We start from the raw sequence: 26,454 nt of genomic DNA on the forward strand, positions 1-26,454 counted from the left end.
TACAGTGCAAACACTTCTTCATTTTAGTCGGACATAACAGAAGCCTAGGCTGATAGCAAAATCAATAAAAATGATGTATAATTTGCGTAGCATTGGCACATATCATTTTGAAAACATCTCTCTAAATATATGAACTTTTTGTCACGTTAGCAGCCTAAACAGATGTGAAAATGTGTGTTTGTAAGTCTTATATCATCTCCTAATGATTATATTGATACCTGTTCATCTTTTATTTTTGCCTTGAATATATAAATGTCTGCTTCCGTGTGCCATTGCCAACTCCAGTATTTTACAATCAACACATTGCAATAAAACACAGTAGTAGATGCATGTGGACACGTCGAAGCTTTATTAAAGTTAAAACAAATTAGGATCAATACAATTAGTCCTCAAGTGTGAACATTGAGCTTATTGTTATTATGTTACTGGTCTGGTTGCACATTTGTTTGTGTGAAAACGTGTGCACTTGACTGCCTGTTATACCCTCTATTTATGTGCAATTTATGGTTAAAATTGAATTCCATCATCTATTTATCACCCACTATCTCTCCATTATCTGTGCTTTATGCTCCACTCTCTCGGCCTCCCCTCCTCCTCTCGCTGGCATTAAGTTCAAACTTGACACTGATGTTGACTCACTTTGTCACCCCTCGGTGGCTCCCTCTCTCTCTCCCTCTTTCTCTCTCCCTCTCTCTCTCTCTCCATCGCTTGGAGGACAAGAGTGCCCGCAGACGCATTTCTCTCCAGAGCCCCCCCCCCTCTCGCTCTTTCACTCTCTCTCACCCTGTCTAACTCTCTCCATCTCTATCCTACTCTCTCCTTTACACACACACACACACACACACAGAGTTATTGTCAACAAATCTGGAGAACAAGGGACGTAGGGGGTACAGGGGAGTAAAGGTCCACAGAGGAGGAAAGTAACACTCAGGACCCGGCGCGTCATTTCACCTGGACACTTGGTAAGTTAGCAAAAATGTAGAGTCTTTCCGCTGTTTTCATGCGGTGTCGTTCGGCGCCGATCTCAATTTAATGTGGACTTTGTTAGAGGCTTAGGAATGGACGACAAGTTACTTTGCCGTTCAAGTAGAATTTCTAGGTTTTAATTGACAAACGGATGATTACATGCGGGGCTGCTTCACCCAATTGAACGAAGTTTGACCTTTGACATTGTGCTGCTGCAGTAGTTTCTGAGATTTACCCAGTATTGACACGTCTTTGCATTCCTCTCTAAAATGGATTTTCCGAACAAAAAAGGGAAAATTAGATGAGATTATAAGCAGAGAGAGGCTTTTATTCATCGCGGACTAAAGATGCCAATGGACTTGAACCTTGATGTCTTATACTGAAAGTTAAACATGGGCTTGGTTCGAGTGTTTCGGAGGAGATCTTGTTCATGGAGCCGCTGTCTGTGGATATGCCAGTTTTTGGCTACATGCAAATGCAGTGTCTTTTTATGCATACGTGTGCATGAAAGCTCGTGCTTACCAGCAAAGATAGAGCTAAAAGCAAGTAGCATAATAAATGTCAGGGATTTTTAGAGTAGGTTCTAATGTACCTTTGCTCCCCATGGTATACTAGCATACCAATGTATAACACACACACACACACGTAACGACAGCGTGCATGTAACCAACTCCATTTCTGTCTGTCATCATGAGGCTAATTCGCCACAATGCCGACCATGTGTGAACTCATGCGATATGAACCCCTCCTTCTTCTTCTTCTTCTTCTTCTTCTTCTTCTTCTTCTTCTTCTTCTTCTTCTTCTTCTTCTTCTTCTTCTTCTTCTTCTTCTCTTCTTCTTCTTCTTCCTTCTTTCTTCCTTCTTCTTCTTCTTCTTCTTCTTCTTCTTCTTCTTCTTCTTCTTCTTCTTCTTCTTCTTCTTCTTCTTCTTCTTCTTCTTCTTTTCGTAACTCCCCCCTCCTTCTTCAGGCGGAAAAATTGGAGTACCAAAGGAGGGAGAGAGGAGCCAAAGGTGACAGTAAACAGGGGCGGACACGCACAGGACAGGACTCCGTTATTTTCTTTTCATGGTGGTTTGGACACTCGTAGTATGTATGAGAAGTTAACCATGCTGAACCTGCAGAGCGGCTCAAACTGGAGTGGGCCTAACAACTGGTACCATGACCCCACCGGCGTTCAGACGCAACACAGCACAGGTGAGAAGAGATCTTAAACATATGTCACTGCTCACAGATCATCAGTTCATTGTCGTACAATGTAAAGCAGTGGTCACTTGTGGCTGTTTCATCCTCTTCCTGTTCAACGCATGCTTCAAAACACTCTGTTTTACTGTTATACTAAAAAAAGTAGGAATTTTCTTGACACTCCCACATCCCTTTTTGTCACTTTCCTCTCTGGCAGTATCTGAGGGCTGTCTGCTGGACACAGAGGGCAGCCTGGGGCGGGAGGCGGGGGTAGGAGGGGGCACGGGCCGAGGGGGAGGAGTCCCCGTAGAGAGGGACGAGGGCGAGGAGTCTCAGCTGAGGCTGCAGCTCAAGAGGAAGCTGCAGAGGAACAGGACCAGCTTCACTCAGGAGCAGATCGAGGCTCTGGAGAAAGGTCAGGCCATGCAAGCACGCACAGCTCACTTGCTGCTTTCCAGCCAATCGCTGTCCTCCGTGGTCATGAGTGTTGTCATGACGCAGCTTGTCCTGCTGCTTTTACCCCCTGCCAACACCTTTGTTATATGATTATTGTTTGTACACCTTGTTTACAGCTTTGTTGCTAACTGACAGGGAGAAATTACAAGTTAATATTTTGGTAGGACACAATTTTCATCAGTCCCTTTGGCAGCAAACAATGCCACCCATGATCACATCCAGAAGCAAATGATCCATAATCTTCCACAAAGCTCCAAAAAAGCCTACGGCAGTGTCTATAGCAGAGTTCTTTTTATAATGCATCATTACTGTGGTTGTATTATGCAGCGAGATCCGGCCCTCGTAGCCAGATATTCATTGAGAGGGATCAGAAAGCCACCCTTGACTGGATATGGCTTCAGCGGGCCCTTGAGCTAAATCAGGACGCAATGTCCACTGTGCAGCCGAGCGGAAGTGTATCTCTGTGGTCACTCTGTGCAAATGACATTAATGAGGTACTCTGACCTCAGCGCACGGCCAAGGCACAATAACAATCATGTGTTGACACAGACGCCAATTATAACCGAGCCAATTAGAACAATTTGTGAGACGGATTTAATGTATGGAGCAATTGTTGTAATCTATGTGCGATATGGATTTATTAACCATGTGTTACTGGTGTGAGCTTTAGTCTGGATTATTTCAGGGTTACTGCGGATCTTTCTTGAGTCTTAGAAGGCTTTGACTTAATTGATCTGAAAATAAGGCCTTAATTGGTCATACATAAGTATTTTAAGACTTTTAAAAATCCTAAAACAATGAAGTTGGATTTTATGAATATTATTTCTGACATTTTAAAAAACCCTAAATAATTAGTTGAATACTAACCTGACCCCAAGTCATTTATTTGTATTACACAGCCGTAAAAAATCTGCCACTTCCTTACAGAGCCCCTCCTCCAACACACACGAATGCACACATGACCAATGAGGGCACAAGATAAGTTTGTGCACATATGGAAGGCTGACAGGCAGCTAGGCCATCCAGTTATTTTAGCCGGGCCGGCTCAGATGATTGGTCGTGCTTTTTACAGTACTACGGCTTCCACAGATGACATCTTTTATGGATTTTTTTTTGTCAAAGCACTTCAGATATTCATTGCTATCGGGATATTAAGAGCATTCCATGGAATATAACAAAAAGTGTATCTCGAGCCGGTTTCTCAAACGTACCTACCCCACCTTTAATTACAACATTTGTGTAAATTATAGTTTTAGCAATACATTTTTTTTTTAAAGTGCCTTTTTCAGATTTAACCAATCTGATTTGTTTTCTCCGTTGGCATTTATTCGACATGCTTAGCTAATGTTAAGCATCACAAGTGCAGACAGTAAGATCTCTAAAGACGTCTCCATTAGCAGACCTGAAGCTTCACAGTTGATTAGGGTGACTCCGACTGTCAGTTGGAGGGTGAGGCATATTCTCGTCTCTACTTGTCAACAGCAAAAATGTCAGCAGTTTGTCAACTTTAAATGAACTGCCACATTGAGAAATGATCCTCTGATACAGAAAGTCTCAATGATACAAACTCTCAGGTCAGGAATTGACTCTCCTAAAGCCCCTTTGTCTGTTTTATTCGGTTACTCAGAGTACAAGATAATAACACACAATGCTTCTTCTGATGAGAAACAACACCACATTTAGAGAGTAAATTATAACAAAATGATAATGCATACAGATCTTGAGCCTAATTTTAGTCAACCTACTTTGAAATAAAGTGCTTAGGCAGCTTCTCAACTTGGATCCTTCATTTGAACTTTCTGCGTGTGGCATAAGGATAAATAATTTATACAAAGTGCAACAGATAAATATTTCAAATATGGTTGTAAGGATACATCTTAGCTTCCTGGATTTGTGTATTCCACGACAAGATAATTGGAGACACTGACCTTAAGCAGTCATTTCTTTATGTGTTATGTGGCGGAAATCTAGTAAATAATAGCTGATTAAAAAATGTAAATCTTTGAAGGCTGGTGCTTTCTTTTAAAATCAACATATGAATTTAAAAAACATGTTAACACTGAACGGCGAGATGCTCCACAGTTATCCTGTCATCCTCCATTAGGACTCGCACGGTGTGCTTGACATTAGTTAATATCTTCCACAGAGTTTGAAAGGACACATTACCCAGATGTCTTTGCGAGGGAGAGATTGGCAAACAAGATTGATCTACCCGAGGCTAGGATACAGGTGAGAGTGGATTTTTATTCCTCGGAATTACAACCTTTTAATACATGTAGATTATCACGATTAAGAAACCTCTTTGATTCACAGGTGTGGTTCTCAAACCGAAGAGCCAAGTGGAGGAGGGAGGAGAAGCTCCGCAATCAAAGGAGGTCAGGGGGTGTGACTTCCTGTTCACAGAGCCAAGCCCCTCTGACCACTTCCTTCAACACGTCCGTCTATCATCATCAGCAGCACGGCAGCAGCTCAGGTAAACACCTGCAAGACCACCCTCTATTTCTAGTCATAATTACAGTTATCAGTTACATTCAAAACAAGACTTCACATTTGCTCTGTGTGACTTAATAACAAACATCAGAGTGACATTTGCAGGCAGGCAAACCATTAGAGTTTCTCCATTAGAGCGCATCTATATTTCCACTGCAAGATGTTCCCGTCACATGCTCGTGGATGTGTGTGTGTGAGTGTGTGTGCTCACCATCTCGCTGTGTGTGTCTCTCTCCAGGGTCCATGTTGAGTCAGGCTGAGTCGTCCCTGCCAAGCTACAGCTCCTTGTCAGTTTTCTCATCTGGAGTCCAGGTTGGACATTTCATCATTCATCATTCATCATCAGCGCCTTACAAACTTTACGAAAGCAGGGCATCGTCACAGAGCAGACCCCCATTATGAACTCCTTTATACAATACAATATATAATACAATAATGGCATTAAAACGTAACTCATAAATATTACTTGCTTACTAACGACCACTTCAAATGTAAATGATACCATCATTTTTACTTATTTAAAAAAAATATCTTGTTATTATTTTGATAATAGTACAACATTACCTAAACGTGCAAACCTTGAACTATGTGAAGTATACAGTGATTTTCAATATAATATTGATTTAAAAGTGGCTATACAATCAAACACAATCTCTCAAATATGCTGCGCTCCCGTCGTTGTAACATTAATATAGCATTGTTAGCCTCTCCCAGTACTCTCTAAGATTGAAAATAAGAGGACTTCCTGTTGGTAAATTGCCTTTGTAAAACTCTCTTTATCCATTTCATTTTATCAAATAGATATCTCAAAGCCGTAAGCTATTTTTTAAAGCTTCAGTCTTTGATATAGACCAAAACTCAGAGAGGTCTAAAGATATTGGGGTTTTGGGATCATCAATTGCAAAATAAATTTCGAAAACCAGAAAAAAAATAAAAGCTTGGGACATATTTTTCCAGCAGGGACAAACATCACAGTATTTATCATCCCACAAGCATGGCCTTATAGACATATTTCTTTCTCATTAATTACACATTTTAAAACACATGTTCGACCCTCTACTTCCTTTTTTTAAAAATGTCATGCACAGGTGTCAAACTAATTAAAAACACTGATACATTTGATGGAAAATATGACTTAAAATGTGTGCATTAAATCATATTTTCCAGTGATCGGCTAATTAGTAAGTCTCTTGTTCAGTAATTCTGAATTTTTGATGAATACCTATTATTATAATTAATAGGTATGTGTATAATTGGGTCTATACACAACTACATAAAATAGTTTAAAATGACACCGTATTGATGTAGAAACAAAGAGCAGAACATAAGAGTTAAATCATTTTAAAATCATTGTAGTTCAAAGAAAAAAAGAATATGAGCCGCTGCTATTCTCCTACCATGCAACACCACTCTAGCGCCTCCATGTGGTCAATGATAGACAATGCAGTCAATGCTTTAAACTGCCTTTCTACACATTTAGAAATTGGTTCTCTCAGATTATATAGTTTGCTGTTTTATTATATATCTAACCTACATATTTCCCTTCCTTGTCTCCCCCTCTCTCAGTCTATTCCTCCCCAGTCGGCCTCCTCTTATTCCTGCATGTTGCCTCCGTCCCCCTCTACCCCGCGCAGCTTTGACTCCTCTGCGTATTCCTCCCCTCATCTGCAGACTCCGTCCTCAGCCAACTCCAACACCGGTGAGTGTTTCTGTGGAAGATATGGGTTCATAGGGATATATCTATACAACTATAATATCTACAACACCCCTTGCTGTTTAATACCAACCAACTATGTGCAATATGTGCAATATACTGTATATATACATCATTAATAACTGTGCAATATATACATGGCTGCTAAATCCTCAGAACTGTTACAGGATGTGTATTTTGTAAAATGTGTAATACTTTTTTATGCATGCTTCTTAGGTAACATTAAAGGTGGGGTAGGTAAGTTTGAGAAACCGGCTCGAGATACACTTTTTGTTACATTCCATGGAATGCTCTTAACATCCCGATAGCAATGAATATCTTAACTGCTTTGACAAAAAATCCATAACAGATACAAAAAAAAAAAATCATCTGTGGAAGCCGTAGCACTGTAAAAAGCACGACCAATCATTTTAGCCGGCTCGGCTAAAATAACTGGATGGCCGACCTGCCTGTCAGTCTTCCATCTGTGCACAAACTTATCTCGTGCCCTCATTGGTCATGTGCGCGTTCGTGTGTGTTGGAGGAGGGGCTCTGTAATGTATTTTCAAATTCTAGCGCACTCAAGCTGGTTTCTCCAAAATTACCTACCCCACCTTTAAGCTGTCTTTGGCCCTTTTGTTGCTGTAACAATGTACATTTCCCCTCTGTGGGACTAATAAGGGTATTCTGATTCTGATTCTGATATCTCACCTACTGAAATTCACAATATATAAATCTCCTTCTGTTCTCCATCCAGGGCTCATATCGCCCGGCGTTTCAGTGCCGGTCCAGGTCCCAGGAGCCGACCAGCAGACCATGAGTCACAACCTGGGTCAGTACTGGGCCAGGTTACAGTGAACTACAGACAATCGCTGCCAGCCGGCAAACGAAAGAAGAACGATCGAAAAAACGGGCATGTAACAAAAAAAAGTGTCAAGAAAACAATATGGGGGACACACGGGTTATAAGGACGCACGGGACTGAAATATATGATGAGTTGCAGAGCCCGAAATGCATTATATGTTTACAAATTCAGTCAAGAGCAGCTTTGGTTGCACTTGACAGTACTCTGGTCATTCTGGTATCTGCTTAGTATTATCAGGTTGTTCGGATAGTAAGTTGATGGTAGGGCTGTGATCAGGATTAGAAATAGGATCAGTTTGAGTTTGTTTGGATTATAATAGAGCCAGGATTAGGATGAGGTTTATAAAAGGGTTGAGGTTACACTGTCTGTGGAGGTGCAACAGTGCTTTTTATTACTTGATAGTTGAGAATAACATATTTTTTAACATATTTTATTGTGTAGAATATTCTGGCTTAAATTGGAGTTTCATGATCTAAAAAAAATAAGAAAAAAAGGCATTACTGTATTTTCCCCAAAGGATATACGACTGAAAACTAGTCTGTCCTCTTAATACTGTGAGCAGGGGGGTGAAAAGTGAGGACGATTCTAAGGGCCCATGACTGACAGGGGCCCAAACTATTTTAGAATATTAAGAAAAAAAAAAGTAACCAATGTGATATCTTTTCATGGGGCCCAAAATTCCTGGCAGCGCCCCTGACTGTAAGTTGAGGTTGAAAGCTCTGAAAATTGACTATTTTGTTACTTAAGTTTAAACCACTTTTATCCGTAGTCGGCGACCTAATGGCGCATTTCCACTGCAGCGGGTAGCCCCGTTTAAGCGTCCTTAATCGTCCTCAAGCGGCCAGGCCAGTTTTTGGTGGCCTTTCCATATAGCGTAGCACCAGCTAGCGGGTACTTTTCCCCTCTTTTTCCGGCCCCATAAAATCGTGGTTCTATCAGGCCAGCGCTGAACTAGTGACGTCAACACTCTCGACTGCTGATTGGTCAGAGAGAATCGGCACAAGATCGCGCGCGAGATCATCCCTAGCGTCGCATATATATCTAGAAGCAAGCTTGCAGCATTTTTATACACAGCATTTTTGTAAACGGAGGAGCTACAAAAATGGCAACGTCAAAGAAAAGCACCGAGGAGGTGACGACGTTCCTACATCTCATTGGGGATGATAAAATCCAGCGGGAGCTCGACGGAACAACTCGAAATGTGAGGGGGGAAAAAGCCGATCGCCCCGCCTACACTGCGTTGCTACCCCAGGTCCTAAACTGTAATGGAAATGCGCCACGACCTCGGACGGCCAGCGAGGCAGCCCGAGGCCTGAGCGAGGACGCTTAGGGACGCTTAAACGGGGCTACCACGCTGCAGTGGAATTGTGCCATAACATTACCAGCTCTCAGCCCATTAAGATAAACTTAAATATCTCCAAATATAGCTAAAAAAAATAAGGGTTTTTGCTCTTACATACTGAGCAAGTGAAAGGGTTATGGTTTTACCTCTACCATGCAGAAATGCTTCTAATAGGTGATTCAATGGTACTAAGTAAATGCCAGCAGATGTCTGTATTGTGAAGTGTAACCACAGTTTGTTGTTTTTTGAGCAGCTCAATGACATTGTGAGAGCAGCTATGTGAGGTTACTGTGAAGATTTTAGACTTGCTTATGGCAATCACTTTTACTAAAACTTAAACATTACAAAAAAAGACATCCCGCCTACCCTGCCAGCTACATTACACTACGACTGAAACTGCATATTTTTGTACAGATAACTGTGGAATATTGTCAGATGTTATTAGAGGGAGGAATGTAGCATGTCTTGGACTCAAATCATCCTCAAAAGTACAGAAACAGCATCATTATTTGATCAAATATCGACTGATACAAGGCTGGATATGCGTCACAGGTGACTTTGCCAAAAATACAGTACAGCAATTAGGTTTTCTCTTGTTTTATATAAACAGTATATATATTAAGACTTTACGTCAGATGTATCTAAAAGAAACAAGCAATTCCATTACATATTTAGCAGTGACTTGTACGTAAGTGGCAGGGACTTTTTAGTACATCACTTATGACCCATATCCATTAGCCAGTGACAATCAAGCATCATTGCAAAGCAATCACAAAGAGGCTGCCTTCAAACCACCAAATGCAAACACTGCAGAGACTGACAATCAACGCTGGAGGTAGAGGAGAGTAAAAATAATAATATGAAAACTGTGATATTAATGCAACACTGTCAATACAATCGCTATGACATTGTTAACTGTGCATGACCAAAAATAAGCGGCTATAGACAATCAGCTACTTGCAGAAATAAATCGAGTATTGTAAAAAAGCGTTGTACATTGCAGAGTTTTAACCTCTGCTCACTTTCCTCTGACTATTGTTTTTGTTGATGCATCTCAGTTTAAATCTCATATGAAATGTCTACTTTAACTCTTATTTATTTGTCTTTTCACTCGTTCACACAAGTCCTCTGTGTTGTTTCTGTTGTCGTTGTGTGTTGTGTTAGTTCTGTATAGCTACCAAGAGTCAACCCTTTTGTGAAGGCCTTGGATCCCTTTAATGAAAATAAAACTGTGTGTAATGAAAGGTCCTTATTTCTCGTGTGTGGTTCAAGATTTAAACATTGTGATGTTTGGCATTTGAGCTTCTTATTTTCTCATCACCATTAATCATGTATATAAATAGGTACATTTAATATAATGTGACAAATAATTTGGATTTGATAATTTATCGAAAAAGGAGATTGTATGTCAGTGTTGCTTATACAACTTGTTTCTGCTGACCACAAGTGGCCAAAAACAGTGATTACTGGGTTAACATGTTATTTGTTCAGGATAAAGATATTAGAAAGAATATTAGTCATTATGATTAAAGCTTACAAAAGAACTTTTTATAGGTTTAGAAATGCTGGACACCTGAGAGTCAGTGTGGAGAAGTGAGATTTTCCAACACTTAAACATTACCCACATCCCTTTAAAGAGTCAATAGTACGTGCAGTGGACGTGGCGGCAGCTGGTCAACCATTAGCAGTGCAGCATTTGTTCTAATGGTATGGCTCACTTGGGCCCTGGAGGATGGACAGAATTTAAAGATGGGAGAAGAGGAAGGGGGGAGGGGAGAGAAAGATGATACCAGTGGTGCTCTGCAGAGAGAACTGGTATGCATGAACATAATGGGAGTCCAAGATGAGATGTGAGATGCCGGTGCCTAATGCAGCGTCATGAATTTCCACCAAATGTATTTTAAGTACTTACTGTGGTATAACACAGGAAACATAGTTGAAAATGAAAACGACATTAATGTCTTGCATGCTTCATACCAAACCAATTGTTTTCAAAATAGGAGTGATATTGTTGTACACACATTTATTTTCATTCCTACATCGAAAATAAAAATATTTATGCAATTAAATATACATTTTTGCAACGATGACTATTTCAAAAAAATATTTTAAAACATGATTTTATTATTTATTTCATGGAATTCAAACACCAATGTTTGGTACAAGCTAATTTGGGCCTATTATTTTTCCCCGCATCTTCAAAATATACATTTAATATGATTTCATTTTAATATTGTCTGACCTAAGCTTCTTCATGCACAATTATATCTAGTATTTTGAAAAATCCTCAAATCCTCTTTTGTTAAAATGATTCTACATTTAACCCATTGAATAAACTTGTTTGCCATATCTTAACAGATATTCTTGGTATATGAATCATGTCATGTTCTGTACCTCACCTACATTCTTTGTCGGTCCTTTGGTATTTTTCAGAGTTCCAACATTGTGTTTCCTATAGTCTCAACACTGTTCTGTCGTGTTGGACCAAAACTAAAAAGAACAATTAAAAAGGGCCAGTAATTAAATCCAAGGTCTAAAAAGATCAGACTGATGTTCAAAACAGGGAAGTAACCAGGCCCGGTTCTACGGGGGTGCATAAGGATGCATTGCACCCTTAGTTGAGTCGTCATGCACCCTCATTTGAAAAACGAAAAGTGAAAGATATTACATATATAATAACAATAATAATAATAATAGTAGTGATAATAATAATAATAATATTAATAATAATAATAATAATAATAATAATAAAGAAGAAGAATATAGTTGAAATAAGATAAATTGTAAAATGTTAAATAACATTGTCTGCTGCATTTATTTGGTCAATTTAAACGGTAAGTAACGTTATTATGTCAGGTGCGCGTGACCTGTGCCGCTGCACGTTCGTCATCTGCAAGGTGCTTACACAGCAGTCAATGATGGACATCAGAAAATGGTTAAAACAACCAGCCCTTATCGCCAGCAGTAACACTGCATCTACTGCAGGTAATAACAGTTCAGATCATGGGGACATTACGTTACCCGCGGCCACTGTCGTGGACAACGCCCGACTTGCCGGCTTTGCCCGCCTCGCCCACCGAGGCGGATCAGCCGCAGCCGTCTTTGTTGCCCCAAACACCGCCACCCCTCAGCGGCCCACAAGTGCCAGAGGACCTCGGCAAAACAGAGCCTTCCCAGGTATATTTAAAAAAGTACCCAACTCGCCTGTACAGTGGGGTAAGGCGCTCATTTTGCAGCTCATGGTTTCAAAACAGATATTGGCTGGAATATTCATGTAAAAAAGATGCCATCTTCTGCTGTGCATGTAGACATTTCGGTTCAAGTAAGTCAGATGGCTTCAACACAACTGGCTACAACGACTGGCGCCATGAAATGTGCTCTGCCAAAACAGAGCACATTCCTCTGTTAATCTCTAAAAACAGCCATAAACCTCAGGTTCTTTTTAATGTCCTCAACTCGATCATTAATCCTTGTGATGCTTCTCCAATTGTGCCATTGACTACCCTTTGCGATACATTTCTTAACATTTTTATCGAAAAAGTATCTGCGCTTAGGCTAGCCCACACTAGTGCTACCCCAGATTCTGCTCCTTTTCTGTGCCCTGCTGTCCTCGACCACTTTGAGCCTGTATCCCTCTCTTCTCTCTCAGATGTAGTCAAGCACCTGCGGCCTCAGACAGCATTCCCTCTCGCTTCCTTAGAGATGTTTTTGAATCAGTTGGAGCAAGTGTTTTATTGCTTGTAAAGACCTCTCTTAGCTCAGGATGTGTCCCAGCTGCCTTTAAGTGGTTAAGCCACTACTTAAAAAGAAAAATCTCGACCCTTCCATTCTCGCAAATGTTAGGCCCATCTCACAGCTACCTTTTTTATCTAAAGCCCTGGAGCGAGTAGTCTACGTCCAGCTGCAGTCGTTTTTAACCACACATGGCATCCATGAAAAGTTTCAGTCTGGCTTTAAACCCATGCACAGTACTGAAACAGCCCTTTTAAGAGTTTTTAATGATCTGCTCCTAGCCGCCGACTCAGGTAGCTTAGCTGTCTTGGTGCTGTTGGACCTGACAGCTGCCTTCGATACTGTGGACCACAGCATCCTGTTGTCACGGCTTGAACAGTCTGCAGGCATCACAGGCTCTGCCCTCGCATGGTTCAGGTCCTACCTGACAGACCGTAGCCTCTCAGTGCAGTTGGGTGCCTTCTCCTCTGCCAAAGCTCCTCTTACCTGTGGGGTTCCCCAAGGCTCGATTCTGGGCCCCATCCTTTTTCTACTGCCCCTAGGCTCAATTCTCACAAAACATAATATCCCTTCCATGGTTACGCTGACGATGTACAGATCTATCTGCCTCTCAATCAAAATGCCAACTCACTACAGCAGTTGATGGACTGCTTAACAGAGATTAAATCCTGGCTGAGCCAAAACGTCCTCACCCTCAATGAGAGAAAGACCGAGGTCATCTTTTTTGGACCCCGACCTCCAGCCTCCCCGGTTGATATTCTGGGCTCCCTCAATAAAAACATCCTCCCCTCTGTCATAAACCTTGGAGTGACCTTCAATAGCGCTTTTAAATTTGATAAGCAAGTCAGCACCGTAGTCAAGACCTGCTTTTTTAAAATACGACTATTGGCTAAGACCAAGTAGTTTTTATCTTTTAAAGACCTAGAAAGGGTTATTAACGCCTTTGTTACCCCGAGACTGGATTACTGCAATGCACTGTATGTGGGTATGGACCGGGCCTCAATTAGACGCCTGCAGCTTGTGCAGAACGCAGCTGCACGTCTTCTAACTGGCCATAAAAAGCGTGACCACATCACTGGCTTCCAGTTAGGTTCAGAATAGATTTTAAACTCTTTTTATTTGTTTTCAAAGCCCTAAATGGGCTGGCTCCGGCCTATGTAGCCGAACTCCTCCATCGCTACACCTCAGGCAGAGCCTTAAGGTCAGCTGATCAGCTGCTGCTGATAGTGCCTAATACCAGGCTCAAAACCAGAGGGTACCGAGCATTCGCAGCAGCGGGCCCAAGGCTCTGGAATATTTTGCCCCTCCATGTGAGGTCGACCCAGACCCTTGGCGTTTTTAAATCAACACTTAAAACTCACTTTTTCTCTCTGGCCTTCTAGGCTTCTCTTATCAAGAATAACTTTTACCCAAGACCTTTTCCCTCTCTATCCTCTCGAGTTTTATTAGAGGGAAACGGTTTGGAGAGTGGCTTAGACAGGCCGGGGAGTGTTACGATTCGTAGACACAGCGTACCTCACTATCTCTCATCAATTGCCAACCAAGGCTCCAGTGGGGACCTTGTTCCCTGAGTGTGCCTCTCCACCTATGTTTCTTATTCTCTTACTTGCTACCCTTTGCCCTCAACCTATTCTAAGGGTGTGCTTGTTCTTCCGTCTGTCTGTCTGTCTGTGTCTGTGTCTGTGTATTCTCTTGTTCCGATTAACCCAGCCACATTTTTTCTTGTTTTGTGTCTATATCCACGCCGGGATCCGGAGTCGAGGCTGATCTTCTTGCTGTGGTCCTGGATCCTCTATCCTGAGTTCTGGATTAAGTCGTGGACTTCGGGTCGTGGCTAAACCTGTCTCTGCGGTCCTGCCTGGGTCTCGTCTTGCTGCCTCCCTGATGGCTCCCACAGGATTGTAGTTGACATCTTCGTAGATTCATCTTCTTATTACAGACACATGCGTTTCCTAACATTTGGACTACCTATGCTGTAAAATGTATTATCTCTTCGATTTACACAGACCCGGCGTCATGGGCGGGCCCCATGGGGCCGGGCCCGCCCATCCAGGATTTGGGCCCGGCCATCCAGGATTTGGGCCCGCTGTTTTAATCAGGGCTGAATACAACATTTTAATTGTTTTATTATTATGTTCAGTGGCGGCGCCAGGGTATACTTGGGTAGGCTACAGCCATACCAATAAATGGCTTAGCCCCACCATGAAAAATGATTTTAAAGTAAGCTAAATAAAGTCCGCCAACTCGCGCGGAGTAAATTGCACAGACAGCAGTTAGTAAGATTGATTTCAGCAGTCACTTGTCTGGAAATACCGAAGACTAGAAATGGTTTGAAAAATGTTGTCACGTAGTGATCATCTTCTCAATAGAACATCTTTGATAATGTCTTCTGGCCAATCAGAATCAAGATAACGACGTGGTGTTGTTGCAGGAAGTCCCGACGGAGAATATTTTTGCTGTAGTTACAGTACATCGATACAACATTACGTGTTGATAGAAATCAACACTGAAAAGCGCTGGTGTGAAAGCCGCATGTATGCGGCTTTCACACCAGCGCTTTTCAGTTTCTAGCTCCGAGCGGGAGCTTTTCTGGTTCAGCTCCGGTTTCCCTTTTCAGCTCCCGCTCTGTGCACACCGCCCACTGGCGCCCCAGAGCTGCCCTTGCTGCGTCATGACGTCACCGTTTACATCGCTGATTTGCCACCCAACGGCAGCCATTACGGCAGCTCACAACAACAACTGCGTCGGGTCGATGATCGTGTTGCTTTTAATCACACGAAGCCAGAATAAATTGAATAACGACTTCTCCAACCTTATACTTTGCTCCAGAGTGCCGTGGTTAATTGTTTATTAATGTGTTTCTGCAGCATTTACCGACCGCTGCAGTGCTGCTCTTCCACGGGAGTTTATTCTCCCGTTATCTCCCGGTTAGCTCACACTGCAGCGGCCGCTCTAAAGTATTCACTGTCCGACTCACACAAGCAGCTGATGCATATCCCCAGTTCCCCTTAGCCTAAGTGAATGTGTGTCAGTCTGAATTGACACTGTTTGGTATCACAACGCTGTTATGAAAGTTTCTCTGGTATAAAACGGGTGATGTTAGCATAGCAACCGAAGCTAAACTGACTACTTGCATCCGATAGCTGCAATAATACAAAACAACACGTCTGCCTCTCTCCCCAATGATCGATAACAGTGAACGGATGGTCAAAGTAAGGCACAAATAAACAGAACCACACGAAGCCTGGTTAGTGTTGCCTGACTTTATAAAGTGTGTTTATAGGCACTACTGCTTGTAGGCAGGCATAACAGTCGACCCATGGGAGGTGGGTTTAGTTTCCTGCACGCCTCGACGTAAGAGAGACGTAAGCGACGTCACCTCTTAGCTCCAAAGCTCTTGCCTCTGGACCGACAATTTTTTGGAGCTGGAAATGAAGCGGATTCCGGAGCTAAAAGCCGGCGCAGCTCCGGTGTGAACTGGAAAACCCGGCGCTTTTCAGGCTCTAGCTCCGAGCCGGAGCTGATAAGGCGCTGGTGTGAAAGGGGCATGTGAGGAGCAGCAGGTTCAGCTTTCAGAACAAAGTAACAAAAAACTGAAATGGCATTCATTTTTTTTTTAAATATGTTGTGTAGTAATAGATTTATTTATTTTTCTTCTCAAGAGAGGACCAGAATGTGTATTTTATGTTAGTATTTCAAAAAAATCTCCTGGGGGACCCCCCTGCAGGCGTTGGGTTTTCAGCATGTCAGCTCTTTCACAATTCAGTTTTCCCGGGAAATGTAAGTTTCGGGGTGGGCCCGCCCTGGTACATCAAATGCCCGCCCAGAGACGTATGTCTGCCGCCGGGTCTGGATTTACACACAGCATATATTGCACGTCTGTCTGTCCTGGGAGAGGGATCCCTCCTCTGTTGCTCTCCCTGAGGTTTCTCCCATGTTCCCTTTAAACTGTGGGTTTTTCTCCGGAAGTTTTTCCTTGTACGATGTGAGGGTCTAAGGACAGAAGGTGTCGTTTTTCTCATACTGATATTCTGAACAATCTGTGCTATTGTATTAGCTGTAAAGTGTCTCTACTGTAGGCTATTTTTATTATATGTACAGGACTTTGGCTCGACCAAAAATCGTTTATAAATGTGCTATATAAATAAAACTTGATTTGATTTGATTTGATGCTCTTATAGTCTACGTACGTGATAAGGGACTGGGAAGGCATGAATCAAGCAAAGAGCATAGATCCATAGATCTCTTAAATGTTGCTCTCAAAGTGCACCAGATTGATGCTTTTAACTTCAATATTAAAAAAAAAAAATCTTCCCGGGGGTGCATGCCCCCGTACCCCCCTAGAGGAGGTGAGGACCCTCCTAGAGGAGGTGAGGGCCACTCCCCACTTATAAAAATAGCACTTTACCACTGCACCCTCTCTAATCTCAGATGCACCCCGAGTCATTTTGTTCTGGAACCGGGCCTGGAAGTAACACATTTCAGATTCAAGGTTTCATAACAGAAGCTTAAAAACGCATGGTGATCTGACATGAGTGGAACTGTTACACACTGCAGTGTGCAAGTGGAATCAGGCCAAATTCTGTCAAAATGTATTTTTATTTGAACATTGAAAAGTATTACAGATGGAGAAGTACATAATGATCGCATCTTCTCACCTGTACCTGAGGCAACACGTGCCAAACAACATCTGTATGATGCGGGTGGTGGGCGGATATGAGAGCCTCGGATAACGCCTCGCGGCTGAGAGAGTTTCTAATCGATGCGCCCTGCCTAGTCCCCGGAGAGACTGAGGAGAAGAAACACGGTGAGATTTGCTTCAGTGCCCACACGCTTTTGTTATGGTTTGGATTTGGATGAAACTGGGTCAGTTATAGAGGAGAAATGTGTCCTCTGTTTACACCAACTTGTTTTGATAATAATGGAGCGTGTTTTCGCAGTGAACGGAATGGAGTTGGGTCTTCTGCTGTGGATTATGTCGACCCTAACGGGAATCACATCAGCTGTCCTGGAGCAGTACAGAGCAGTGGTGAGTGAATTACACACATTAAACTGTTTTAAAACTTTGTATTTTGAGCGAGGATGATCATTATTGTTTTGGGATTGGAGGTACTATCACTATTAGAGGAACATATATTTCTATGATAGGCTTGTTTTTTCTCAGGGTAATTATTATGTGTGATTGGTCATTGTTTCACTTTGCAGATTATATTATTTGTGTGCCAAAAAAGCATTATTACTTTTTTAAATCATGTAATTTTAAAAACTATTATTTACATACCAATTGTGGATTAGTTTACACCATTTGCAGCTTTCATGTCAGGCATATCTTTCTATCATACACATATTCATCTCTAGATGAGAAGCAGGAAGTCATAAATAGAAAATGACTTAATGCAAAGAGGCTAGTGGCTGGTGAACATAAGGCAAAATCCATATTTGATTTGATTCCATATCCTAGTTGAGCATTACATTTTTATATTTGTATGTGTTTTTTTATTTATTTATTTTTTATATGTTTCTAGTTATTGTGCTTTTTATTATGTTTTTAATTATTGTTTTTATTATCGTACTCCCATTGGGTTATTCACTATTGTAGTTACTGCCTGCCCTGTACAGCACTTTGGTCAGCCGAAGGTTGTTTTAAATGTGCTATATAAATAAATAAAGATTGAGATTGAGATTGAGATATGACTCCTCAGAGGTTAATAAAACACATAAAGGAAAAGCATCAGATTAGTATTTTGTTGTGCATTTATTCCATTTTCTTTGATAAGAAAAAATGTAGGTCTGGAAGAAATATCTTAACCTTAAGCTTAAGTGATCATTATTTCACAATTTTACGAGTATAATAATAATAATAATAATAACTTTATTTGTATAGCACCTTTCATCCAGGGGATTGCAGTTCAAAGTGCTTTACATCAGTAAGAAATAAGACGTAAAATCAGTGTAAAACAAGCAGCAAGAGCAAAGCATAACGTGGGATAAAATAATTAAACGTAAAAACATGGGGAATAAAACATAGAGAAATAGTGCAATGTCAATCACAGAGAAATAGTGTATAATAGTGTAAAGTCAGTAAAATGCTTTGGTAAAGAGATTTTTTTTTTTGAGGTTTTAAGCTGCCTTTTAAAAACATATTGGCTTCCCTAATATTGTTGGGTAACGTGTTCCACAGTTTTGGGGCGTAGTTTACAAAGGCTGCATCACCAATCTTCTTATGACTCTATCTGGTGACCTCTAATAGACCTGCATCTGATGATCGCAGTATTCTGGCGGGTGTGTAGTTTATTAGAGAGTCAGCCATGTGGGTCCTTGTCCATTTAGAGCTTTGTATATGAGGAGAAGCACCTTAAAATCAATTCTAAAAGTTACAGGAAACCAGAGTAGCTAAAACAGGACTAATGTGTTCCCTCCTTTGGTATTCGTCAGTAGTCTAGCTGCAGAGTTTTGAATGAGCTGGAGTCTTCCAATAGCTTTCTTGGGGAGACCAGTGAATAGTGCATTGCAGTAGTCTAGTCGGCTAGATATAAAAGCATGAATTAGCTTCTCTGCATCATTTTGATTTATGAATGGTCTTACCTTCGCTATGTTTCTGAGATGAAAGAAAGCTATTTTGGTCACTTTGTTTAAATGGGCGTTGAAATTCAAATCTGAGTCCAGGATGACACCGAGACTTGTCACCTCCGGTTTAATCCAAGTGGTTAAACTTCCTAGATTATTTGTTAGCATCTCTCTTTGTGATTTGGGGCCAACAAGTAGGACTTCAGTTTTGTCCTCATTCAATTTAAGAAAGTTATCGTTCATCCATTTGTTTATTGCTGTCAGGCAGTTGGTAATGGAGTTTATGGCTGTCACATCATTTGGTTCAGCGGATATGTACAATTGTGTATCATCCGCATAGCTGTGGAAATCTATACCATACTCTCTGATGATGTCGCCGAGCGGGAACATATAGAGAGAAAAGAGTAATGGACCTAAACAGCTCCCTTGTGCAACCCCGTAGAGGCTTTCATGTTTCTCTGATGTAAGAACATTTTAATGCAAGAAAATACAGTTGCACAATATTTCAAAGAATAAAGGTCAACTAAGCGCTGTGGAAACTTCCTCAAAAACAACATGAATTCTGCTTATTTGGCCGACTACAAAAATAAACGTCAGTGTGTGCATGGTGTGAACAAAGTTTCACTTCTGTGACTTAAACATATTTCCAGGTTGCATCCTGTATGATACTGCTGTTTTTAAGGGTTGCAGAGGCATGAGCATCGAATGCAGGGCAAAAGTCGTACTAGTGAAATCATATAGCTTGTTAAAATGACCTAACCACCTAAAAACGGTTTTAATTGAATAACCTGACCCCGGCTCGATGAGCGAACTATGGATAAATCAAAGGATATAAAAGTATAGGAGGAACACAGAGGGTTTAATTCTGCGTGGTTAGAGTTATATGCTTTCACAGCAAACGATGCTGGCTTACCGGTATGTTTGATATGTGGAGAGAAGTTGCCAAAGGTGCTGCAGCCTTTACGTATTGGAGGAAAAACATGGAAGAGCTGACGATCTTCAGTCATAATTCAATCAGTTAACTATTTTTAGGGTGTAGCTATATGTTTTATTTATTTCAAAGTGGGCCCATTTTAATTATATTCATTTTCTTCAAATGTGCAGAGGACTGTGTTGATTTATTTTTAAGTAGGCCTGTGTATTTTTTTTAATTCTCCTTATAAGAGATCTTTGTTTATTATTAGAGGTACACCGTTTTCTGTATGTAATAAATAATAAATGCAAAAAAACTGTAGTTTTTGTCTACGATGTAACAATATATGCAACTTTATAAGCTATCAAGCTATCAAATATGTTTTTCGGCTCCAGACAAAAAACATTGGTGGAAAAGGGGACAAAATGGCTCTTTTGGTCCAAAAGGTTGCAGATAGTGCTGCGTACCTGGACTCACATTCAGGTTCAGGTCCGGACTCAAGTCCAGAGGTTCAGGTTCAGGTCCGGACTTATAAGTCCGGACCTGAACCCATGGCTTGTGTCAAGTTGTGTGAGTAACTAAAGTGAACTTATTGTGAGCTAATTATCAATTGAAAATTAACTCATAATCAACTCAAATTCAAACTCATCAGGTTTATTGTGCTCCCTTGCAACTTGTGTCTACATTTCTCTACAAAGTACAAATGTGCCACTTAGTCTACAAATGACTTATGACAGCAACTACAGTGAACTACTACAAAGTTCAAACATTTATTTCATTTACCAAACTAAAGTAACCAAACAGTCCCTGAGCTGACTGAGCCTAAATCCCTAAAACGTTGCTGAAAGGTAGAGTGTAGAGTAGACTATACGCATCACACTGTTACACACCTAATATACAGTATAGGCTACACTCTAGTGACTGTACAGTCAGAGTGTACTGTACTGTCTGTGCACCATGTATTTTCTACAACTCTACAATACATACTGTTAGAAATTAAAATCAATGTTGATATGGCGTAATTTTGAATTAAAAACACTAATTTAAATCACTTTTATTCTGAAAAAACCGAAAGTTCACACTATTAACTTAAAACTTTTATTCTGAAAATTCTTCACTTCCGGTTAGCATTAGCATGTGGCGAAATTCTACGTTTTCAAACCGTAAATCGAAGGTGAAATGACATGTGATGTTGTACACTGAGCACACTGGGATTAGCACTCATTTATTGACGCTGAATAACGTTTATCAGGGAATGTTTAAATAACCACAGACACCAGAATATACGTAAGTGCTAGTTTTTTTGCGAGTCCAAGTACCGGTTCCTGACGTTCCGGTTTTAACCGGACTTGAACCGAAACTTTTTACAAGTCCAGTACCGGTTCGGCGTACCGGTACGCAGCACTAGTTGCAGACCCCTGATCTAGTAGAACATGGTACTTGAGGAGGACACTTTTTGCAAAACCCACTGAAAACAACTGTTGATGAATTGGCCAACACCTTTTCCTTTCAACTGCAACAATGGTAAAAGGGCAAGGCAGGAAGAAGGGCAGGTTTCAAAATTACGCTTCCTCTGATAGAGATACATGCTTACAATAAAAAAAATATTTCACCTGCAGACCGTTCTCATACAACTTGCTTTGTGAAAATTATAGGCTTCCTTTATGCATTCAAGCAACTCACTCAACAGACAGGGCTATATCATATTAATGAGTAAAAAAAGGCTGGCACACTGCTTTGTGCTGGGTATGATGTATAGCAGGGGTATTCAACTAAAATTCAACGAGGTCCAGTTAGAGAAAATGTCCCCTTGCAAAGGTCCGGAACATCAAAATGTCTAAGTTTCCTTATGAATTAGTGTGATATATATTGAAGTAGCTGTAGCTTTATCAACGTCTGCATGTAATCAACAACTGACTGCCAATCAAATAAAGAAAGTACAATTCATAAACAACAATATTTATCGTCAATTAACATTGAACTATACAGATATACAGTAAACACTGTGGATATGTGTAATGTTCCTCTCGGGCTGCATTTAAAAATTAAATAGGAGAAAATAAATAAAATAGCTTTTGAAAATGTGTGCATCTTAAAAGTGCTTAATTTTAGATAAATAAAATAAAGTGTAGCAGCAGCTTGAGTTTCCCTTTTTCTTTGTTAACCGTTTCACATCATGACTTAACAGTTTCAGACGATTATAGAACAATATCAGTCTTTACACATCATAACAATTGAACAGTTTAAAAGTTTCTCTTTCTTTCCCTCTTATATTGCAGTCCCTCACTCACTTTGTTCTGTTCAGTGCGAGAATTGAGCTGGAGCTTGTCCTGCCAGGAGTTTGTAAATCTGGGCTGAAATGGTGTCAGGGCCATTCTCACATGCAGGTGCTCATTGGTTACAGTGATGCAAACACAGGTATGGTGAAAAAAGAGAGAACTATTCGAAGCAGAAAAAAACAGCGTAATATACCATCTGACAAAGGCCTGTGCTATAATGCTTCAATTAACTGGCTATTCTTTATAATATATTCAGATCAATAGGAGACAGAGATGTTAAGTTATAAATCAAGGGTTTTTATTATTATTTACAGCAGGGGTGGGGAACCTTTTTCCTTTCAATTTTTACAACATCCTCCGAGGGCCGTACAAATGATTGAACTCAACCTCTGCTTAAAAAAACTAAAATCACAGCCCATTCATTTGGCCTTTCTTTCATGCTGTGCAAAGAAAAAGCAATCTCTTAAATATTGAAGTTAAAAGCATCAATCTGGTGCACTTTGAGAGCAACATGAAGAGATCTATGGATCCATCTTTCAACACCCATATGAAACAGAGCTGTAAGCAGATTTTTCTTTTTGGATATTTTACAAATCACTTCCCTTTTAAACTCTATTCTTGTTATTTTTAACAACTTTTTTGTGACTGTCATATAGTATTTTATACCATTTAGTCTCTAATGTCTCATTAATAACTATAATGATCATATCAAGGTGTGCCTTAAGTTAACCTCCTCACTGAGCTGAGGTTATGTGAGCCTCTCAGGAGAGAGCTCTCTTCCACCTGGTTGTAGAAAAGCTCTTTAAATTCGTTAGCATAGCTAGCTAACCAGATGCTAATAACAACAGATCGCCACTGTGCTTACAACTAAAGACACAGCCTCGCAAACACTGCGGCATGTGTAGCCTACGGCTCCTTATGGGTATTGCAATATTTGAAGAGCTGGAGCGGCGTTCCGGTGCTCTCTGTCAGCACTTCTTTCAGACGAGACATATACCACGTGAAGACACGTTACGCTCGTGTTGTGTTCAAGGAACCTGTCCTTGGCCAGGACAAACAGGTACAAACAGGACAACTTGTTTAATTATTTTTGCGGTCTAGATTTCTTCTTCTTTTTTGAAGTGTGAAGTTGTCCGTCAGTCGGATTGACGGACGGACTCCCCACCCCCACCTCCAAAACGAAAACTCTTCGGTTCTCCACGAATTACACAAGTCACCCAAATCAGCTTTAAAAAAGCGGGAGGCACCGAACAATCCCCTAAATAGGGTATTGAGTATAGCTCCGGGTCCGTATAGGTCGGCATCTGGGTCCGGATCCGGACCGCGGTCCGCCTGTTGCCAACCCCTGAACAAACCCTCCATGACATCAGCTTTTGCCAGTTATCTTGAAGTCATGTAGGAAACTAAACTGAACGATATTGTTGCTATACTTAAGAGTGGGGTGCAATAACTAAACAATTATTCACTGCAAACATAAATAACCGTGTTGTTTTCATGCTACATCATCCTGTGCTTCATGAGAAAACACAGATTGCCACATTTCCTCATGGTTTCTTGTTTTCTGTGCAGGATTGGTTGAGCAGGTATGGCTACCTTCCTCCTCCGGACCCTCGCACAAGTAGAATGCAGACCAAAGAGGGGCTGGAGAAAGCCATTCGTGTCATGCAGAGATTCGGCGGGGTCCAGGAAACTGGGGTGCTCGGTAACAACGCCTCACCATAAATCTATAAACACAACATATCATGCATATGAGATTTCACAGATATGATGTCACATGAGGTCTCACACTTCCTGTAATCTTGAGTTTCAGCAATATGTGATCAACTTCTCTTCCAGACAATGAAACACTTAAACTCATGTCCACGCCTCGATGCTCTATTCCTGATATCATTGGTAATGAGGACAGGCTGAGGAGGAGGAGGAAAAGATACGCGCTGTCAGGCCTTAAGTGGCACAAGACAGACCTCACATGGAGGTGTGTTTCCTGTCATGTTATTATGGTGGCTTTACACCATCCCTGTATGAGTCACAGAGCTATGTGTCACACTCACACACACAATTGCATTAGAGTTATTTTCATAGTTCTAAAAAAAAGGTTACAGCCGTCATTATGGATGCCAAACCAAATTTAAATCATACCAAAAGTTGTTTGGTTTTAAAGCCCACTATGTTAGGATTTAAGTTATGTCTGTAGAGGAAGGAACGCTTTTGGGAGTGTATACTACTGTTTACTGTCTCACAACCTTATTGATTGGTTTTTAATAAAAGGCAAAGATAAATAAAAATGTGAAGAAACACAATGTGATACAAAAGGTCCATACAAAGGATTTATATGTAAGGCTGGGGTTATTCTCTAGTTTACTGTGGTGTTTATAAAGTGCCATTATAGTCCATCCCTAAATGCTCTCAGACTTTCCTTCTTCAAGTCAATTGGTTTCTACTAAAGATGTAAACATTTTAGTTTGGTAATTTCCTAAAACAGCTGGGCCCTTTAATTCAGTCTAAAGTGGAGACTTATTTCAGTTGAGTAAAAAGTTTACAGCAACAGGGCATTCTTTTTAAGGGAGGATTAGAAATTAACTACAGTGTTCACGTTAATGAAAACAAAAGTAACATACCACCAGGCTCAAGAGTTCAGCTGACTGATGTGCTGAAAGCTGTTTTAGGGTTATGGCTACAAAGACAGTAGTTTGTTTGTTTTGGTGTTTGTATTGGATATGTTAACAGCAAGAGTCATCCAGGCTACCAGCAGTGTACATGCATGACTGGTTAAACAGCTCAGCGAATACATTCCTGAGTTAAGGCCAAAAATGTGTTTTGTAAAGTCACAGTGACCTTGACTTTTGACTTTGACATTCTTATGAGTTCATCCTCTTGTGTCAAATTTGAAGAAATGCCCTAGGCCTAAGGTGTTGTTGAGATATCGTGTTCAAAAGAATGGGACGGATGTACAGATGGACAACCCGATCAAATAAGATACACCTTTATTGACCCCATAGGGAAATTCAGGCACAAAAGCAGCAAAAGAAATACAAAGACAAAGAGCTAACACAAGGATAACAAGAATTAACTAAATAAAGAATTTTATATAATAAAACAACCACAATATAATCATGGAAACATATATACAGATTTCAATAATTATGAAAATTGTATTTCTTTACTTTTTGCGAAGCAGTAAAATAATGCAATTGTAACAGCTACAATAAACTTTGAACACAAATTAAAGGGGCAAAACTAAAATCTCACAAATTATAGTAAGTTAAAGTAAAAAAATAACACACTCCATATTTGCTCCAATACAAAATGTCCTCTGGTCTGCAGTATCCACAGCTACCCGTCGCCCTCCCGCTCACCCGGCCTGTCGGGTGACTCGGGACGTCTGGTCGACAGCCTCCTGACTCGAGCCTTCAAAGCCTGGAGCGACGCGGCCCCCCTGAACTTCCGTCAGCTGCAGAGTGACAGCGGGGGGGTGGCGACTGAAGGGGACATCAGAGTGACTTTTGCCCGCATGCTCCACGACGACGGGTACCCTTTTGACGGGCAGGGTGGCACCCTGGCCCACGCCTTCTTCCCCGGCAGGGAAGTAGTGGCGGGTGACACACACTTTGATGATGATGAGATCTGGAGCTATCGAGGTATTTACTGACTGAAATCATGAATGGGTTTATGGCTATAGAAGAGCTTTTAGATGACAGTCTGTACACTGTAATCTATTGGTTTACATCAGGGGTGACCAAACTACGGCCCGGGGACCATTTTGAATCGGCCCTCAGCTAATTAAAAAAAGTATAATGTCATACAGCCCACAAATGGAACTTGTGCTGGTCTTATATTGTACTTATTAAATATATATGTTCACATATGTAACACAGTATTCATGTGTTAATAAGCCCACTTTTCAAACAAATTCAGTCAATTGAAGTTGGGAACATCTTCTAACAATTCTTAGTTGATAAGAAAAAAGC

General features: G+C 40.9%; 1 protein-coding gene across 2 annotated transcripts in view; it reads left to right on the forward strand.

Moving 5' to 3' along the window:
- The first annotated feature begins 2,055 nt into the window (after nt 1–2,055).
- mmp25b (matrix metallopeptidase 25b) overlaps nt 2,056–26,454 on the forward strand; it is a 32,305-nt gene continuing 7,906 nt past the window's right edge. Inside the window, exons 1-10 of one of the 2 annotated variants that reach the window (XM_071206764.1) lie at nt 2,056–2,161; nt 2,367–2,564; nt 4,752–4,834; nt 4,919–5,078; nt 5,334–5,407; nt 6,662–6,794; nt 17,668–17,756; nt 24,056–24,188; nt 24,323–24,461; nt 25,811–26,124. In XM_071206764.1, coding sequence (XP_071062865.1) covers nt 2,056–2,161; nt 2,367–2,564; nt 4,752–4,834; nt 4,919–5,078; nt 5,334–5,407; nt 6,662–6,794; nt 17,668–17,756; nt 24,056–24,188; nt 24,323–24,461; nt 25,811–26,124 — 1,429 coding nt within the window. Of the gene's footprint in view, nt 2,162–2,366; nt 2,565–4,751; nt 4,835–4,918; nt 5,079–5,333; nt 5,408–6,661; nt 6,795–7,545; nt 7,647–17,667; nt 17,757–24,055; nt 24,189–24,322; nt 24,462–25,810; nt 26,125–26,454 lie in introns of those variants that run through there. The other variant, XM_034107128.1, reaches the window with a different exon arrangement.

The sequence above is a fragment of the Pseudochaenichthys georgianus genome, chromosome 19 (genome assembly GCF_902827115.2).
Source record: "Pseudochaenichthys georgianus chromosome 19, fPseGeo1.2, whole genome shotgun sequence".
Classification (NCBI taxonomy): Eukaryota; Metazoa; Chordata; class Actinopteri; order Perciformes; family Channichthyidae; genus Pseudochaenichthys; species Pseudochaenichthys georgianus.